General features: G+C 42.7%; 1 protein-coding gene across 1 annotated transcript in view; it reads right to left on the reverse strand.

Annotated features, from left to right (window-relative positions):
* Positions 1 to 606: 606 nt before the first annotated feature.
* The window catches only part of LOC102957303 (acyl-CoA oxidase like), a 114,001-nt gene continuing 93,874 nt past the window's right edge, over positions 607 to 20,733 (reverse strand). Inside the window, exon 12 of the mRNA XM_042979846.1 lies at positions 607 to 641. Coding sequence (XP_042835780.1) covers positions 632 to 641 — 10 coding nt within the window. The 3' untranslated portion in view covers positions 607 to 631. The remainder of the gene's footprint in view (positions 642 to 20,733) is intronic.

Here is a 20,733-nt window from a genome sequence, read left to right on the forward strand (position 1 = left end):
TCGGACGCTCAACCGACTGAGCCACCCAGGCGCCCCTTTAATGAACATCTTAATACATTCTGATGCATGCCAGGGGATGCATGTACTTGGATACTAGCATAAGAAACCAACATTTTTCATAAATATGATGCACTTGAGAAACAGGCAGAAATCATGAAGCAAGACCAAAAATGGCACTTTTAGCCATTCTCAGATATACCTAAGACAAGGCGGGGGGGCAGGGAGGGGACAGGGGCTTCACTAACAAGCCTTCACTCAGCTTTCTGTTTGCCCAGCCTCACCATTCATGCGGGACATCCCTGATTTCTGCGCTTATCCCTAGACTACCCAGAAATCACTTGTGTCCCTGCCCTAGAGCCGTCCATTTTTTGTTTTAAAAGAAATGTGCTACCTACCACGACCTTTATGTAAAAGCTCTATTCCTCCCAATAGCCAGCGGCCCTCATCAATGAAGCAAATGGAATAATTCTAATTGCTGTGAACTGATACCATAGGCAGAGAAGCCACCAAAATTTAGCTTGAAAACCCACAGATTCGATCAAACCGAAAGCTATAAACCAGGAAGGGTATTCCTCAAGAGGAAAAAAAAAAAAAATTTAGCTTTACCTGTGACTGTAGTGGATGGCTATCGTCAGCCCAAGCTGTAATTAAAAAGAGAGAAAAACACATACTAAATAATATGAAGAGCATGCTGAGTTCACAAGAAAATTAACTTACGACGGTCCGTTATTTTTCAAACATTTCCTAAAATCTCCTACTCCTTATATTTCATAAATAACACCTTTTAATTTTTTTCTTTGGTTTCAACATCATTCTTAAAGGCTAGTCAGATTGTCAAAGGGTCTTAGAGACATCTAAAATATTTCACTGTGAATTGGACAGGTGTCTCTCATCTGGAGACACCTTCCATAACAGAGCCTTTATTTATTTATTTATTTATTTATTTATTTATTTATTTATTTATTTTGCTTTTTTTTTTCCTTTACATGCTTTTACATTTAAGTTTTAAAGTTTTTTCATTGAGGTATAATGCACAAATAAATTGTACGTACTTAATACTTACAACGTGATGATTCGATACACATACACCCTGTGAAATTATTACCATGTGTTATCACATTAATTAACACATCCATCACTTCATATAATTACCTTTTTTTTCCCTTTTTTTGGCGAGATAGAACATTTCAAGTACACAATATGCTACTGTTAACTATAGTCACCATGCTGTGCATTAAATCTCCAGAGCTTATTCATCTTACAACTAAAAGTTTATACCCTCTGACCAACATCTCCCCACCCCCAGCCCCTGGCAACCAGCATTCCACTCTCTGTTTGTATGAGCAAAACAGGTCTCTTTCAGCTCTGAGACAAAGCCGTGAAAGGACGGGATTCAGCGTGTGGCTGATTCTGAGGCTTGCCATACCCCCGTCCTGGGGGTGGTTCCTTCCCCACTCGCCCTGCCCCAGGAGTGCTGAGCGGAACCCAGGCCATGAAGAGGACTGAACCGACCCCCACCCCCCCCACCCCGGGCCAGAGTCTTGCCAGGGGAATCTGCAGAACCTTCACACTGATCTCATAAGCTCCAGGCCGGCAAGGTGCACCTCTGAGGGCACGTGTGACATCGAGAGAAAGGGTACACAGTCGCCGGAGACAGTGACGAGTAGAGGCCAAGGTGGCACTGTGATTTCCTTTTTACTCTGTGGGGGGGTCACGGAAACCTCTCAAGCAGAAGAGGGGGTCGAATCATACGGCACGGGCCTCAGCTAGTTCATGGATTCCAGAAGAGTCAGGCCACAGGAGTTCAACCGCTAACCATACGGGCATCGCGTTATTTAAACTCTCAGGGTCACGGTGTCTGCATCTGTATCATGGGCAAATAATTATTTTCTCGTGCAAGGATGAAGCAACTTTTTCTATTTTGGTGTTTATACCTGTGTGTGGCGCACACACGATGCGTGCCGCCTGATAGGAAAAACTCTACAGGTGGGCCTGGCGGCAGAAGGCACCGGCCGGTGGGAAAAAAACTCTATAAATAGTAACTACCGCTACTATACATAGGCAATATTTCATTTATGAAAATGTTTTCATTTTCCAAAATTTAATTGTTAAGTTCGTTTTTGGAACTTACAAAGTATTTCATTGGGTTAAAATGATGATCAGCCTCAAGCATGCCCATAAAAGTCTCGACGGTCCCCCTGTGGCTGAACCGTGGCACGACTAGCTTAAGAGACTCGGCAGCAGTTAAAAACCCAAGCATCATCTATCATATCATTTCCGAGCAAAAAGTCTGCCTACGTGCAACCTTGAAATCCCCAAACACATCACTGCCAGTTTCCCTGACGTTGGCCCCAGGGCGGTGGGGGTGGGGAGGTCACTTCCATGGGGCTCTCCGGGATGCTACGAGATGACTCAAGAGTCCCTGGGCCGTGGGAGGGTGGAAGGGGTAAGGAAGAAGCAAGGGGATGGAGAGTTAGGAGAAATAAAACCGTTGAGATGAATATAATATTACGCCAACTATAATCAGTTAGAATTATTGAAAGAAAGAAAGAAAGAAAGAAAGAGAAAGAAAGAAAGCCCAAACTTCTGTCCAGCTTGACACGCTGCAAAATCCCCCAGCTATTGTTTGAAGAGCTCAGCTCCAGAATGATTCGGCCGTGTGTCATCATCAATGCATACCCCAAATGCAGAACCGACATTGGAGAAGCCATTAGGGATCAGGGAAGTTAGGCTTCATTTTACAAAAAGATGATCTAAAAGTGAAGGTGTGAAATATATAACATCCAGCTGATTTCATATCACACTCACCTGAGTGTATTCAATTATTTGTCAACTAAACCAGGAGTGTGTGTGTATATGTGTTTGTGTGTGTGTGTGTATATATGTATATACATACATACATACATATGTATATATATACACACATATACATATACATATGTATATATGTACATATACATATATATGTGTATATATATACATATGTATATATGTGTGTATGTATACATATGTATGTATGTATGTATACATATACATATGTATGTATGTGTGTGTGTGTGTATATATGTGTATATATATACATATGTATATATATGGGAGATTTAAGTGAACAGAAGAAGAAGAGGCCTCAGGGGCAATCAAGAATTTAAAGAACAAGGAGGAAATTATTTAGGGAAGAACATAAAAACAGAAACTACAGCCAAAAAGGTCAGGATGAGCAATTCACAGATTTCACATGTCCCGTCACTTTACATTTCCTGGAGTTAAAAAGTTCTGGCTTACAGTTAGGCTTATTATAAGATAATTTCACCAACTGAATGTGTTGGTAAGCTTTAGAGTACTGCTTCATTGGTGGCTTTTCCACAGTTGAAAGACACGCCTTTGCTGGAGCAGGGAGAGAAAATGGGCATGGGAGGGACAAAACTAAGAAAAAAGCAGAGGAAGTTGTTCAATGGTAGCCGTGCTGGTTAAAAGGGGCTGGGAGATAAATCCTTCACAGAGATGAATTTCAATTAAGCACTTTTATTTGCCTTTTCCTGACTTCTCAAATATGCTTTCCCTGTCATTTTAAAAAGGACATCTTTGTGAAGGAAGAAAAGTGTGGATCGTGGAACCACACAGACCAGCTGCAGCATATCCCATGGGCCAGGTAACAAGGTGCTAGGGAAACCAGATGATCCAAACCCATGCACAGGCCCCGGGGCTACATGGGAACCCACTCATGTGGTGCATGGGAACAGGGCATCTCACAGCCATCCTGGAAACACGGCTTAAACTCCACACGGAACGCACTGGATCCAATTAGGCAGCCTTGCCAAGATGCCGGAACACTACAGAAAAATCTTCATAGGCCTGACCACAAAGCCCCAGGTTGGAACATGAGTGAGGACACTATGTCTGCTCCTCCTCACTCCTACATATCATCTGACCCTACAGAAGGCAGAGAAGGGAGAAAATTCCCTAAGGTTTCTGTACCATAGCAAATACCAAAGGCAACTTGTAATCTGCTGAGAAAGGAGCCAGAGATAGTCTTCTGCCCTGGCATTAGAAACGCCCACGGGCCAGTCAGGCCTCTACAAGCCCTCGCCCTGCTGAGAAGCATCAGCAACTCGGAAATGCTTTAACCAAGTCTCACCATTGCCTGCGTCTGCACAGACACACATGCATCCGCACACACGTGCACACTTTGGGCCCAATCTACACCTGCATGTGCACACATATGTACACACACGTGCACGCTCAGACCCAAGTCACACATGCGTGCATGGACACTTATGCCTGCATGCACATCCACACTCACACACATGCATGCACAGGTACACCACTCGTACGTGCACATATGCCAAGAAGCATGTGTTCCTATGTGCACACGTGCACGCACATGCTTACACAATACTCAGATGCAAAGATACGCGTGCCCTGGCACAGATGCACATCTACACACACATTCATACAGACATGCACTCACCCACGTGCACAGAGACACTTTGGCATTCAGAGAGGCCCATGGAGCCCCCAGGGACAAAGGGAGGCCTCAGACAATTGACCCTTTTGTTGCTGGTCTCAGCAGGAGCCCAGCGGAGAGAGACGAGGGAGGCCTAGGGGTTGGCCCCCCTGACCCCAGCCCAGCCAGGGCTGAGGCCCAGGGACACGGAGGTCAGCTGGAGTTTTGTGCCTGCTGCCCTCCCGGGAGAACAGCCCCCCAGGACACACTGTAAGTATTACCAGAATGCACTTAACAAACTCCCACTCCGAGTACCTCGTTTTCGATTTACACAATTTGTTAATAACAAAATTAAATCACGTTTTAATGGCAAGGAAAGAGTACTTGAACGTTTTGCAGAATCTCTACCAGCTACAAAAACCTTTTTCCTGCTGCTGCGGCCTGAAACTGCTCCTTTTTTGGAACAGCTGACTAAGGCAGCTGTTTTGTATCAAGTCTGAGCGTTTTCTATATGACCCAGGGAGCTCAGACAACAGGCAGACCTCGCTGCATTAAAGAGTAATCCGAGAATAATTTGCCATAAAACCCCCCGAAGTGCGCCAGCTGTAGCCGGATACGCCCTATAAAGCACCAAGTAGTCTGCATGGATCTTGCAAAATAATCATAATAATTTCAGAAAACACATTTTTAAACACCTTTAAAAAACATTTTTTTTTTTTTTTTTAAGGAAAGGAGTGGGTGACGCTGTCTTGGCAGGGCACTTGCCTCACGCGGGTTCCCCTCCCTGTCCGCGGTCTGTCGCAAAGCGTCTCTTCCTAATGCCCGCTTGCCCAAGGGTGCCTGTGTTGTTGGGAATCCCCTCCTCACGGGTCCACTGTGCTTCGTGTTTGTGATGTGCTGTCACCCACCCGAGGCAGCCGGGGGCAGGTGAGGAGGAAGAGTCTGTTAAATGCCGGCCCTAAGGTGGCCCAGCTGGTGAGTGGTGGTGCTCCAAGTCTGGGCCCAGAACTTTCTAGACTGGGGTGATATGCCGGCCGGGGCTATGACTAGGAGCCATGCCCTCTCACAGGCCCGGTGCTAGCACTCTCTATTCCTCAAGAAAAGCCGGACGCCAAGGGCTTGAGCGTGAAGATTCCCACGTCTTAAACTGATTTGAATATTTTTCGAATGCTACGTGAGCCAAACAAAAGGTATCGGTGGAATTTGGCCAGGGGGCCACCAGCTTGCAACCTCACCCTACACCTTTCCACACTGCCAAGCCTCTCCTGGGTTTTCAAATCTTAAAATCTGAATCTGTGCATGACAAATCTAGAAAGAGCTTTTGTGTCATTCGCGAGTCTTCCCCCCCTTTCCTATAATTACATGAAGTTTTTTCTTTAGCTTCCTTTCATTTGTTTTCATTGCAAGGGTCCAAAGATTTATACCATCACAAAATAAACTCAAAAAGAAAAGCTTCTGGTTTATTTTCCTCCTGCACTTTTCAACTGTTCCTCTCCCTTTTATGGGAAATACGGGAAAGGAGCCTGAAGGAAAGAAGAGGTATGGTGTAGACAGAAGCCCACACAAACACAGCTAGCGTGTGGGACACCAGGAAGCCGGCACAGGGAGAAAGTGAGCCACCGAGTAGGTCTTTAACCCTTTCCCTGACTGTCTTTCTAGCAGTGTTCTCTCCAGGCAATAACAGACCCCACGCTCCCCACACAGCACCCTCCAGGGCTGCTCCTCCCCCAGGCATCACCCCAGCTCTTCCCGCTTCCCCCCCCCCCCGCCCCGTGCCTGACTCTCAGACCCCTGCCAACGTGCAACAACTCACTAGTCTGAAGCCTTGGCATCCATCTAGGGCTTTCTCAGGCACTTGCTACTTCCTCTGAAAGATTAACCTTGCTGGACGAACAGATGCTTACGGTCAGTAGCAAAGAGCTTTGTGGTCAAGTTCCCTGACTTTTCTCGCCTTTTCCTCAATGTAAAATGGTGGCTGTTTTAGACAGATTAACTTAGACCTCAGAGATGTGGACCAGCAAGTATGCACGTCTCCTGGGAACTTGCGAGACATGCAAACACTCTGGCCCTAACGCCACTGAATCAGGAACTCTGGGGGTGTTTTAGCTGTTCCTCCAGGGGTAGGTTTAGAAGCACTGAATGAGATGATGTACGGAGAGACCATAACAATGTGCTGGGCGTAGATGACTCTTATTAACTGCTATGAAGATGATGACGATGATGACGTTATAACACATAGTAAAGCTATTTTCATTTTACATGCTCTTAATGTCCGCCCAGTGCCTTACACTCGACCTCAGGCATGGTAACCACTGGGAGCTCAGGCAGGCTCACAGTCAGGCCTGAGGTTATGTTTTGGGAAACAAGGCCTCCTGGTGCTCACAGGTGATCACCCACTTAGCGGGGAGAGGTGTGTGCACCCTGCCGAGACCCACTGTTTGCTGTCAACCTGCAAGGACAGGGCCAGCTCCCAGGAGGCCAAGGGTGAGCCTCAACAGGCTGCAGCCCTCCCCTCCCTTCTGCCATTCCCCTCGAAAGAGGGAGAAAACGGCAAGGAAGGCAGAAGGAAGAAAAGGAGCGACGTGTTCTTCATTACGGAGTTTATTTTGTGATGTTTTCCTTCCTTGGTCCCTTAAAATTAAAAAAAAAAAAAACACAAAAAAAAATCAAGAAAAAGACACACTAATGTTTAGGAAAAGAAGAGGATGTAGATCTGAAACTTTAAAAACCTGATGTAAAAGATGAGTTGCTAAATCAATGGAAATTGACATTGGACTAACATTGAAGTGTAGGCAGTGGTTGTTTAACCAACCTAAGAAAACTGGTTGTTTTTAAGCCTCTAGGCCCCAGATGACTAAAAAGGTAAGACCAATGATGATGCTGTTCGTCGCTGCTGTTCCCAAGAACCTGAGCCAGTCACTATCGTTTTGGATTAAACGTTACAACACTGGTCTTAAAACATGTAGATGGGTTTTCACAAGGACTTGCCTTATCCCCCGATTCACCCAAAATGAAACCATTTGTTAGTCCTGAGTCATAGCTACCCCACAGTTATAGCACCTTGGGCCCATTCTGCTAGGCATTTTCCAGGGGCCGAGCCCCAGCAGCTGTGGGGCTCTGGCAGGTGGAGGAACCCCTGTTCTCTACCTCAGTTCCCTCCTGTGCAGACAGGTGAAATAAATGCAGCCCCCAGGAGCTACAGGGGAGGAAGCTCTCAGGGCCTGGCAACGGTAAGGGCTTCTGGAGGCCAGCTCTTTATTGTCTTTGTCATTAAGTGGCCATGGTCTGTCCACCCGTGTCACAGCACAGTAAGTGTGCAGCAGGACCTGGTTCCTCATCTTTGTGTGCCTGGTACCCAGAGATGGACAAACAGGGCTGCCAAATAGTTCATGAACTACTGAAATCACTCCGCTGATCCTTACAGTTTGTTCACGAATGTATTGTTTAGGTTTTAGGGTTCAAACAAAATAATCGTGGATTTTGGTTTCTTTGCTTCTCTTGATATGAATGGTCGGGTATTTGATAATGTCATAGACCACACCCTCTTTTCCTAGAAAGCCTAACCTCTGTTTAAGAGAAATCAGCATGACAATGGACTTGGATTCTGTGTGCAGCCTACAACACAGAATACCTAACTGGAACTTTGGGCGCAAATATTACTTAAGTGAAAACTTGATTATTAAGTCAAAGAGTCAGCCAGGGGAGGAGGGAGAGGCTGAAGAGAAGAAAAGGAAATGTACAGGACTAAAGGGAAAAAATAGGTGACGCCCTCAAATGCAGACAGTGATGAAAGTATTTGAGGGCATTTCTAAGGTGGATTTGGGGCTGTTAAATACAAGAAAATGAAAGGCCCTTGTAGCCGTCACAGCAGCTTAGAGACCCCACCATGGCTTGTTGACCCATTCTGACCCCCAGGCCCCCATCAAAGTCAAGAGTAAACCTCCCAGGAAAGTATATCTCTTTTTTTTTTTTTAATTTTTTTTTCAACATTTATTTATTTTTGAGACAGAGAGAGACAGAGCATGAATGGGGGAGTGTCAGACAGAGGGAGACACAGAATCTGAAACTGGCTCCAGGCTCTGAGCTGTCAGCACAGAGCCGGACACGGGGCTCGAACTCACAGACCGCGAGATCATGACCTGAGCCGAAGTCGGCCGCCCAACCGACTGAGCCACCCAGGCGCCCCGTATATCTCTTTTTAATGTAAAATGCAAAATTAGTTTTAAGGAACTTGTTTCAAAGAAAGGAAAACACTTTTCCTCCTTCTAGTTTTTACCTACCGTCTCCTCTAATTTTTACCAAAAAAAAAAAAAAAAAAAAAAAAAAAATTTACACAAAACACATAAACAAAATCCCTCTACCCAGGCTCATAAGATACAGGCTAAATTAATAAGGCATTCCATGAAATATGTCAGCAACCATGAAAAACAATATGGTAGATCCATTATTGAAAAAACAATGTATTTTTAATTTTTTAAGTTTATTTATTTTGAGAGAGAGAGTGGGGGTGGGGAGGGGCAGAGAGAGAGGGAGAAAGAATTCCAAGCATGTTCTGCACTGTCAGTGCAGAGCCCGACGTGGGGCTCAAACTCACAAACTGTGAGATCGTGACCTAAGCCGAAATCAGAAGTCAGGGGCTTAACTGACTGAGCCACCCAGGCACCCCTATTTTTAAATTAAACTCTTTACTATGAGATAGTTGTAGATTCACATGCAGGTGTTAGGAATTATGTAAAGAAATAATATAGATAGTTCCCATGTGTCTTTTATCCAGTTTTCTCCAATAGTAACATCTCACATAACTACACATTAAGTATATTGGCATCAGTACAATTAAGCTATAGAACATTCCTGTCACCATTAGGATCCCTTGTGTTGCCCTTATAAGTGCATCCACTTTCTTCCCACACTCACGCACTGTTTAGCCCCTGGTAGTCATCAATCTGTTCTCCATTCCTGAATTTGTCATTTCAAGAATGGAATCATACAGTATGTGACCCTTTAGGATTAGATCTTTTCATCCAGCATAATTCTCTGGAGATTCATCCAGGTTGTTACATGCACCAAGAGCTCATTCCTTTTGATTTGCTAAATAGAACTCCATGGGATAGATGCACCACAGTCTATTAATCTGTTATTTGCAGTTTGGGGCGATTATAAATAAAGCTGCTATAAACATTTGTGTACAGGTATTTGCATGAATATAAGTTTTCATTTCTGTAAGATAAACGCCATGTAATTCCCACATATGTTTTGTTAGATTTACTCCTAAGCATTTCTCTTTTTTCAGCAATTATAAACAATATTGGTTTTTTTCAGTCTTCACATATTTGTTGTTAATATATAAAAATGCAGTTGATTTCTGTATATTTATCTTGTATCCTGCAACACTGTTAAATTCACTTATTGGTTCCAGGACTTTTTTTATAGGCTCCATGGTCTTTCTACGCAGACAATCATGTCATCCGCAAATAGAGTCATTTTTACTTCTTCTGTTCATGTCTATACACCTTTTTCTCCCTTTGTTGCTTTTTTGCACTGACTAGAAATCCCAGCACTATGCTGTGTAAAAGTAGTGAGACAGACATCCTTGCCCTATTCCCAAGTTTAGGGAGAAAGCATTTAGTCTTTCACATAAAGGATGATAGTATCTATAGTTTTTTTGGGTTTTTTTTTTGTAGATGCTTTTTATCAAGTCGAAGCAGTTCCCTTCTATTCTTATTTTTCTGAGAGTTCTTATCATGAATGGGTGTTGAATTTTCCCAAATGCTCACTTAAAAACACTTATCTTCCTTTGAACTACCCCATACTTTCTCCTCTATTTAGTTTTGACCAAAAAAAAAAAAAAATTACACACAAAAAAATTTTAAAACTGGGTCCTCTTTCCAGGTGTATAGAGCAAAGGCTAAGATGAGGCTTTCCATAAAACATGATCACAGCTATTCAAAAAGAGGGCAGGGGTGCCTGAGTGGTTCAGTTGGTTGAGTGTCTGACACTTGGTTTTGACTCAGGTCATGATCTCACGGTTCGTGGGGTCGACTCCATATTGGGCTCCGTGCTGACAACGCGGGGCTGGCTTGAGATTCTCTCTCTCCTTCTCTCTCTGCCCCTCCCTTGCTTGTGCTCTCTCCCCGCCTCTCTCTCTCTCCCTCAAAAATAAATAAATAGACTTAAAAAGAAAAGAGTGCAGTAGCTTCACTGTGAAGAGACACAACGTATTTTTAAGTAAAAACCAAATTGCAAATACAAGGTAGATGTGTATAATAGGTATTGAAGTGATATTTGATATTAGATAATTATTTACATAATTATAAGGAGAGACATGTGGAAGACTATCAAATTGTGGGGTGGGAAGGAATGGAGTAGAAAAGGACCATCACGCTTTTACACTCTTGTGTAGCGCGTAATTTGAATGTTTTAACACAAGCTGGTAGTGAATGGTGAGTTTCACGAAACATTTAACGAAGAAAAAATGTGGGGGAAATTACATTGCAAAATGCTATGAACCATGTACTTTTTTGCATACCCGAATGCAATTTTCATCTCGGGATGCTGTCTTCATCAGCCTACAACGTGAATGCTTTGGCAGAGGGATATTATTAAACTATGTCCCACCAGGACAAAAATTCAAAACAAAGACTCGAGAAACTAGGTAAAAGAACAAGGCTACAGTCTCTTGGAAATAAGTGTGCCACCCCCACCCCAAACAAATTCTCACAAAGGTTCCCTGTCATGATTTGAGTTGTTAGGTCGGTACAATCTACAGGAGGTAACTTCAGACTTTGACGTGAGAGAAGTGAATTTGTCTAAAACGATGGATGTGAGAGAGGCAGTGACTAATATGCCTGCACACGCGCACCTAGCAGAGTGGGAGAAAGATCTTTCTTCTTCTTCCCCCGCCTCGGACCAGGTTCACGGAAGGACACAACCAGACAGAGAGAGCCCCGCTGAAGTGTGATCGTGTAATCACAGAGAAGAAACGTCGCAGAAGACACAAGAGCAAAAACACCTTCAACTGGTTTATAGACGTTGCTATCACCCGTCACTGCCTCATCAGGAGACGGAAGAAATAATCTGAGTTTTCTCAATATTTCCAGGACAATTCTCCAGGGTGCCTTCTCTTCCTCTGAAGAGAAAGAACAAACTTCTCAAGGAGTAATCAAGCCCAAGCGACACAGCTAGGGGGAGGCCAGCACATCCCATGGCCATCAGTGAGGTGCCAGACCAGCGCTGACTGCCATCTTGACCCAATAAGGACCCCAAAACACAAACCCACCACTTGAAGTGGGGGCTACTTAGACTGTAATGCACTGGCACTCCAAATTGGCATGGAGTTGGAGTGGGAAGTTTAGTAAGTAAAAACTACGAAGAACATAAAATGGAAAGTCACTAAGTAATACAACAAATACTAAACATATGGAAAAACATTCAACCTCCTCAGAAACCCCCAAAATGGAAGTTTAAACAGTGAGACAGTACAAGTTGGCGATTACCCTTGGTAAGGTCTCCCCAAAGACCCCATCTGAATTCCAACCCCAGGTCCAGCATTTCTGAACCATGTGACCTTAGGCAAATGGCTCCATCTCTCCGTGCCTCAGTTTCCTCGCATTAACTTGGGGATACCTACTGTTACTCTCTCCTAGCTTTGTAAAGAAGGCTGTATCAGATGATGCACTCAACGTGCTCCACAGTGTTTGCACAAAATGAGCACTCACTATCTGTTAGTCATTGTTGAAGGTTACAAGAATTAGATCTAGAAAAAACAGTCTCGTCATAACAAATGCCAGAAGTGGAAGGAGCACATTCACACCTGTGGGCATAGCCCACTCGGAAAACAATTTGACACAATGTGTCAAGAAGTCATGACACTATTAAGCCATTTAGATCGTCCCTAAGGAAATAACATAAAAGAGAAAACCCAAAGATGCACGCTCAAGTCTTATGTACAAAGATAAAAAATTGAAATAATGTAAATATTAATAATAATTATACGAGTAATTCAGTCAATATAACACTTGAACTCAATATTTTGTTGCCACTAAGACTTACAATTAAGAAAAGCATCTAGTGGGGCGCCTGGGTGGCTCAGTCGGTTAAGCGGCCGACTTCGGCTCAGGTCATGATCTCACGGTCCATGAGTTCGAGCCCCGCGTCGGGCTCTGTGCTGACAGCCCAGAGCCTGGAGCCTGTTTCAGATTCTGTGTCTCCCTCTCTCTGACCCTCCCCCATTCATGCTCTGTCTCTCTCTGTCTCAAAAATAAAATAAATGTTAAAAAAAAAATTAAAAAAAGAAAAAAAGAAAAGCATCTAGTAACAAGGGATACGAGCTTAGGATGTAATACGAAAGAGGCAGAACATAAGCAATATGTATTTTACCACTGAGGTTACAACCACATTAAAAAGTAAAACATGTGACTCCCCCTCATCCTCAGCTCACCCACCCAACCACTCGCGAGCCCCAGTCAATACCTCCAGATGAAAAAAAAAAAAAAAAAAAAAAAGAAACAAGACCTCCAGATGAGTTGCTCTGGGTCCTGTCCTTTCCCATTAGCCCCATGCCACTGCCTTGAGAACGTCACCTTTTCTCACAGGAAGAACAAGAGAGAGCTTTTGAAGGGGTTTCTTTTCTTCAGCTGAAAAATCAGAGCCAACGATCACACCACTGAGTCTTGTGAAAGACTCATCTGGGACTCCCAGTGGCCGGATGATAAAGCCAAGACCCTAAGCCTACCTCACCTGCCTTTCTGCCACTTATGTTTATCTTCCGCCCCATACCTACCCCGGTACCAGATGTACAGCAGGAGCTCAATGAACATCTGCTAAAGTATGGGTTTTGTGTTTGTTTCTTTTCTTTAATGTGGATATGCAGTTGGCTGTGTTCATAACACGCAGAAGTCTGTATTTTCCCCCTTGACTCGGACAGACAACAGAACAGCCCTCCCTGTGGCCTCCATGTTCTGGTATAGCCACATAGCAGCCAAGAACATTCTGCTTCCTCACTGTGGTGAGGGGGACATGTCTGTACAAGGCACCCAGCTGGGTTGTTTTTCTGAGAACCTAAGAAAAGATTACAGGACAAACTGCACACCAAAGATCCTAATTGCTATTTTTAAAAAGTCAAGAGAGAAATGAGCAAAACAACATCCCCAAAACTCAGAAGGCTATGTGGATGTCTTCAAACTTTAATCTGACATGTTTGTAATACCAGGATGACCATTGCATTGTTTTGGTTCAATGGCCACCAATGACAAAGTTGTGTTATGTTTCTCTCTGTGTGGAAACTGCCCATTTAATGCATGTGAAATACAGGGTTCCAACCCATCATCAATGTGTATAAAAAGCCCATTGTGTACAAGACACCAAGAAGGGCATAAAAAGGTACATGGCATGGTCCCTGAGCTCAGAAAGCATAATATAAACCAAGAAGATAGCTTCACGACCCACTGTGTAAAGTGCCAGACTCCAAGAGTTCAGAGGAGGGTAATCTTGTTGTGAGAGAGGTTGATCAAGAAACTTTCACAAAGGAGCTGGGGCTTGAGCTGGGTCTCAAGGGATCGGCAGGATTCAGATAGCTATGGAGAACAGGGAGGGCATCACGTGGGGACCTCAGCATCAGCAATAGCTTACTAGTAAGGAATCTGAGTTAGGCAGGAAGTCACCAAGGTGATTGAATGCCTGGGGATATTTAGGACTGGAGTATGATGGGTCTTGAGTACAATGCTAAACAGTGAGAACGTGATCCTGGAAACAATCAGAAAATGCTGAATGAAGTAGAGACAGACTCTGTGATGCTTCTGAAAGATTCGCCTTGGCCATTGCATAAAAGGAATTGGAGGAGAGACAGACAAGGAGAGAAAGCTTTGCTTTAATGTGCTACATTTTTGTCCAAAGAGGCCTTTTATCGTTTGTTGATGAATCACCAATTCAGAAATGGTAAATCAAATAAAACACCCAGGTGGGTGGGGATGAGACAGAGCTGTCACTGTCCTTTTCCATCAGACTTCCTTAATGTTTCTGAGCTGAGTGCTTGGGAGCAATCTCTAAGACTTCTGGAATACTTGGCATTCTTCATCACCTCTCCTCTCCTCCACATCTTCCTGCCACTGGATATGCCCAGAAACATGGCCCAGGCTTCAGTCAACCATAGGAGGAAACAGAAATCATACTGCTACCAAAGGAATGAATGTTTTTCAAGATTCCAAAAAAAACCTTAGCTGAGGGCCCAAGACATTTCTCCGTCACGACCTCAGAGCAAAGTAGAGGGGTACAAGGACAACTGATACAGCATTATCTCTAAAAGCAAAACTTTGGAAACAACATAAATGTCCTCCTATAGTGAACCACTAGGCACTATTATAAAGACTGAGGAAGTCATCTGTATGCTCACTTGGGAAGATCTCCAAGAAATAATGTTAGGTGAAAAAAGCAGGCAGAAATTCATTTCCTTTTTTTTAATGTTTATTTATTTATTTTTGAGGTAATAATTTATTTTTGAGACCACGAGTAGGCAGAAAGAGAGAGAGGGGGAGGGAGAGAGAAAATCCCAAGCAGCCTCCATGCTGTCATCGCAGACGTGGGGCTCAGTCCCATGAACCACGAGATCACGACCTAAGCCAAAATCAAGAGTTGGACGCTTAACCAACTGAGCCACCCAGGCGTCCCAGAAATTCACTTCTAATATGGCAGTGTGAGCCCTTTCCAGGTCAACCCTCCCACAGATCACAGCTGTAAACTTTAGGCAAAATACAAAAAAACAACTACTGAGAATTCTGGAGAGTAAAAACAAACAGATAGATTACAGAGTAGCCACTGGCACAGGGTGAATTTCCCGAATTTTTTTTCCTGTTTATTTTCCCCCTGAACGCAGGCCACGGTTGAGGAGCAGTGCAGCATGGGTGGCTAAAACTGAGAGAAAACCTGTTATCTTTCTGGCTAAAGGGACTAGGAAAATAAGTAAAGGCAACTACTGTCACAAGAGTATGAGGAGAAATCCTAGAGAGGCAAGAGTAGAAGAAGGGGAACCCCTGAGCCTGTGCAATAACTCTGGATGAATCTCAGGCCAACCACGAGGCCAGCATGCATTGGAGGGACAAAGCAGTGCAGCAAAAGCTTAAAGAGTTAAACTGAGACAAACCCACAGAAGCTAAGACAAAGTTCAAGGTTGGGCCTTGAGTCTAACCAAGTTCATTGTCTCCTAGAATAAACCACCAACTTTCCTCAGAAGAATATAACATTTGGAAAAAAAAGAATGTGATGTAACTCAGAGTCCCCAAAACATAATATTCATAATGCCCAGGATATAATCCACAGTTACTCATTTTATGAAGAACCAGGAAAATCTCACTTTCAATAACTGCCTACCTTAAAATGATCCAGATATTGAAATTATCAAATAAGGGCTTTCAAGAAAATATTCAGTTGATCCTGAACAATGCCGAGGTTAGGGGCACCAACCCCCTGCACAACTGAAAATCCACATACAACTTTTGACTCCCCAAAGACTAAACTACTAATAGATTACTATTGACTGAAAGGCTTACCAATAACATAAACTGTCAATTAACACATATCTTGGATGATATATGCATTATATATTGTATTCTTATAATAAAGTGCACTAGAGAAAAGACAATGTTAAGAAAATCATAAGGAAGAAAATACATTTACAGTACTGTGCCATATTTTTTTTAATCCATGTATAAGTAGATCTGTACTATTCAAACCCATGTTGTTAAGAGTTAACTCAATAACCATATTCCATGAGATCAAAGAAAATACACTCTAATTAATGAAAAGACAGGAAATTTCAGCAGAGAAGTGAAAGATAAAAACAAAAAAGAAATGAATATTTTAGTATGGAATAACACAATATCTGAAAATAAAACAGGTTTATGGATAGGCTTAACAGCAGAAAGGAAATGCCTAAAGAAAGAGTCAGTGATGGGGCGCCTGGGTAGTTCAGTCAGTTAAGCGTCTGACTTCAGCTCAGATCATGATCTCAAAGTTCATGAGTTCGAGCCTCACATTAGGCTCTGTGCTGACAGCTCAGAGCCTGGAGTTTGCTTCGTATTCTGTGTCTCCCTCTTTCTCTACCTTCCCCTGCTCATGCTTTGTCTCTCTCTCTCTCTCTCTGAAAAATAAACATTAAAAAAAACGTCAGTGAGCTTGAAGATGGATTAATATAAATTATCCAAATGAAAGGGGAAAAAAGATTTTGAAAAATGAACATCAGAGAAGATATAAAGAAATAGAGAGATATTCTATGTTCATATATCAAAAGACTCAATATTTTTAATCTGTCAATTCTTAAGATCCCAATACAATCTCAATCAAGTTCCCAAGAAATTATTCTATCGTTTTTGACAAATCTAAAAATTATATAAAAAAGCACAGGACCTAGAAGAGCCAAAAACAATGAGGAAGAACAATAAAGTTGAAGAACGCATACTATCTCATTTCAAGACTCCAGTAATTAAGACAGCATGGTATTGGAGAAAAAGCAGACACATAGATCAATGGAATTGAACAGAGAGCCTATAAATAGCCCCACACAAATATAGTCAACTGAGTTCTGATAAAGCTGCAAAGGCAATTCAACTGAGAAAGGATCACCTTTTTTGATAAATGGTGCTGCAACAGTTGGACATCCATGTATGAAAGAAAGAAAGAAAGAAAGAAAGAAAGAAAGAAAGAAAGAAAGAAAGAAAGACAGACACAGACCTTACACCTTAAACAAAATTAACTTAAAATGGGTCACAAACCTAAATGTAAAATGCAAAGCCATTAAATTATTGGAAGAAAACATAGGAGAAAATCTATATGACCTTGGGTTTATGTTGAGTTGTGGACACACCAACAAAAACAATCCATAAAAGAAAAATAAATCGACCGAGCTTTTTTAAAATTTAAAGCTTCTGCTCTATCAAAGATACTTTGTTAAGAGAATGAAAACCGTAAGTTAGGAGGAAATCTTTGCAAAACACATATATGATAATGGATTGATATCCAAAATAGCCAAACAACTCTAACACTCAACAATAAAACAACTCAAAAATGGGCAAAAGATTTAAAGAGACACTGCCAAAAAAATATACAGAGAGAAAATAAGCATATGAAAAGCTGCTCAACTTCATATGTCATCAGGGAAATGCAAATTAAAACAACAATTAAATACAACCACACACCTATTAGAATGGCTAAAATCCAAAACACTGACAATAACTGGCAAAAATCCAGAGCAACAGGAACTTTCTCATTTATTGCTAGTAAGAATACAAACTGACAGAGCCACTTTGGAAGACAGCTTGGCAGTTTCTTACAAAGCTGAACATAGTTCTACCACACAGTTACTCAGCAATAGCACTCCTAGGTATTTAGCCAAACGATTTGAAAACTTATATCCACACAAAAATCTACATGTAAATGTTTATAGCAGCTTATAATTACCAAAAACTAGAAGCAACCAAGATGTCCTTCAATCGGTGAATGGATTAAAAACAAATGTGGTACCTTTAGGGGTGCCTGGGTGGTTCAGTCGGTTAAGCGTCCGACTTCGGCTCAGGTCATGATCTCACAGTTCGTGAGCTTGAGCCCTGCATCCGACTCTGTGCTGACAGCTCAGAGCCTGGAGCCTCCTTCACATTCTTTGTCTCCCTGTCTCTCTGCCTCTTCCCCCATCTGCACTCTGTCTCTCTCTCAAAAATAACAAATAAACAGTAAAAAAAAAAACAAAAACAAAAACTGTGGTACCTTTATGAGGTAGAACAGTATTTAGCAATAAAAGCCATGCAAGAACATCGATGAATCTTAAATGCATATCGCCAAGTGAGAGAAGCCAGTCTAAAAAGGCTATACGCTGTGTGATTATATTTACATGACATTCTGGAAAAGGTAAAACTGTAGCTGGTAATCAGATTAGTGGTTGCCAGAGGTTTGGGAAGGGGAGCGAACTAAACCGGGGAAGCACAGGGTATTATTATTCGGGGGTGGTGAAACTATTCTGGATGATATTGTCATGGTAGGTACATGAAACTATATATTTGTCAAAACACACAGAACTTTACAGCACAAAAAAACTAACTGAAAGTACGCGATTTTTTAAAAAAATCATGTACAAGTTAAGGAGACTGCAGAATGGAATTCAGACTGTGACAAAAGAATCTATCGCAAATGTAGAAAACCACCTCGCTGAAGGGGGAGGGAGATAAAGTTACTGAAACGACCTCACTGAAGGGAGTGGGAGATAGAGGTACAGAAATAAGTGACTTAGGAATTGAGTGTAGAATGTAAAGCTAAAAGCAAAATAAACTGCACATAAGCACTGTACTCTGGATGATAAAATTGTTTCCCATGGGCGAATGAGGTAGCAATTCTGAAACCACCATGCATGCATACTGGAATTGAACAATTAAATAAATAGATGGCAAATGGCTGAAGCTAGGTTTCTCACCATTGAAGCAGGCGGTGGCAGACAATCTAGAGGAAAAGTTTAGAATATATCCTATCCATGTGGTGATGGATTAGAGCTGAGACATCAGTATGAACTCAATTTTAGCTTCATATAGATACAAACAGACACAAACCTGTATACACATAGGTTAGCATAAAGACATATTTCCTTGCTCTATCAACTGGGAGGCCCTGGAAGTAACAACATTCTAGTAGCAACAAAAACACTTAGCACCCAAATCTTGGTTTCTAAAACCATTCTCCAACAAAAGGAACCAGGGGTCCTTGAAAAATGACTGATCATAGGACTGGGGTACATGACCATGACACCAGGGATTTTGAGAGCCCAGGTTTAATGGATTGCACTTGTCGTAACAGTCTGAGTAAAATCCAGCTTAGGAGGTATGACAGCCATTTTTTCCACAAAATTTTCCATACAGATGCCTTATACTTTTTTGAAAATGAGATGTGAAAGTGAGTCATATATGTTCTTCATTAGAAGTTCCTAACATACTCTGGGTATTCAACAACGGCAGAAGGAGGAAAGATTTCCCTCAGACCCAGCGTCCCTTTGTCCCATTCCCTCTCACCCTCATCTCCCGGGCTCCCTTGTTTCACACCTCCCCAGCAGCCATCATCTCACTCTGTTTTTCTGCAACCCAATTTCCAAATCGGGACCAATCCAACCACCTCATTTCCCTACCACTGCCCCCAATACTACCTACATCATCATACTGCCTGGTCACAAATGTGTGTTACATCACAGCAAGCCACTCAAGACTGGGTCTTCAATGATCTCCACAAGCCCTCTTCTTTTTTGCCTCTCTTCTTCCCACCCTATCACCTTCCAGGGCTATAAACACTGGGCATCCTGGTGCAAAGTTTCCGACTCACCCCTGATCTCCTTCCTCATACCTTGACTTAACTCTGCATTCCTGAGAGAATAGAAATAGTTGGTTAGAGTGTTCTCAATTTTTTTGCCCCTGCTGGAAGATTCTTTGTCTCCTCCTCTCTTCAGACTTTCTGTCCCTCCTGTCTCTAAAGAAGAAACATCTGCTTTGGCTTCAGCATCATTCCTCCATCCGTGTATTAATGGCTTGTCATATGTCTCCCTGTGACCTTCCCACCAGGCAATCCCCCTCTCTCTGGCAGCATCGATCTCTCCCTTCCTACTTCCTCTTTCCCCTCTGGGTTCAGACATGCTCAAGTTACTCCTACCTCTAAAACACCACTCCTCCACCCCACAGGCATTTCAACTCTGGTCCCATATCACCTCCCTTGTTTGAAGGCATGACACAGGACATGGTCCCACACAGGCAGGAGTTCAAATTCAACTCCACCACTTACCAGGTAGGTAACACTGGGGAATAACCAAGACTGTGCTAAAGCCTATGGAGGACCCCTGCCTGTTGGGCGCCATGTGAAGGACATCACTTAAAATAAGACGATAGCTTATGGAATCCCATCAACATCCTCAGGAAACTGGGCCATTATATGTTGTTTAGAGAAGAAAAACCAAGTAATCTGTACAAGTATGTGCAGCTAATAAAAGCAGAGGTGGAACTCAAACAGCTTGTCTCACACTAAAGCCAACATTCTGTCTCCCACGAAGCCTAATACCCTGGTCCTCAGCCCCTTATCTATAGAATATCAACATTCTGGTCTCCCTTGTGGAACTCCTATAAGAATGAAAGGAAATGGGGTATGGGGAACACTTAGCAAAATGGCTGGTACTCAAAAAATGAACGTCATTCACCAAATGGTGATGATTACTGTGGATTCACTGGCCACACATTCCTTCTTGAAATTCTCTCCTCTTGCCTTCCGCAAAGATTTAATCT

The sequence above is a fragment of the Panthera tigris genome, chromosome A3 (assembly GCF_018350195.1).
Source record: "Panthera tigris isolate Pti1 chromosome A3, P.tigris_Pti1_mat1.1, whole genome shotgun sequence".
In the NCBI taxonomy this organism is placed as follows: Eukaryota; Metazoa; Chordata; class Mammalia; order Carnivora; family Felidae; genus Panthera; species Panthera tigris.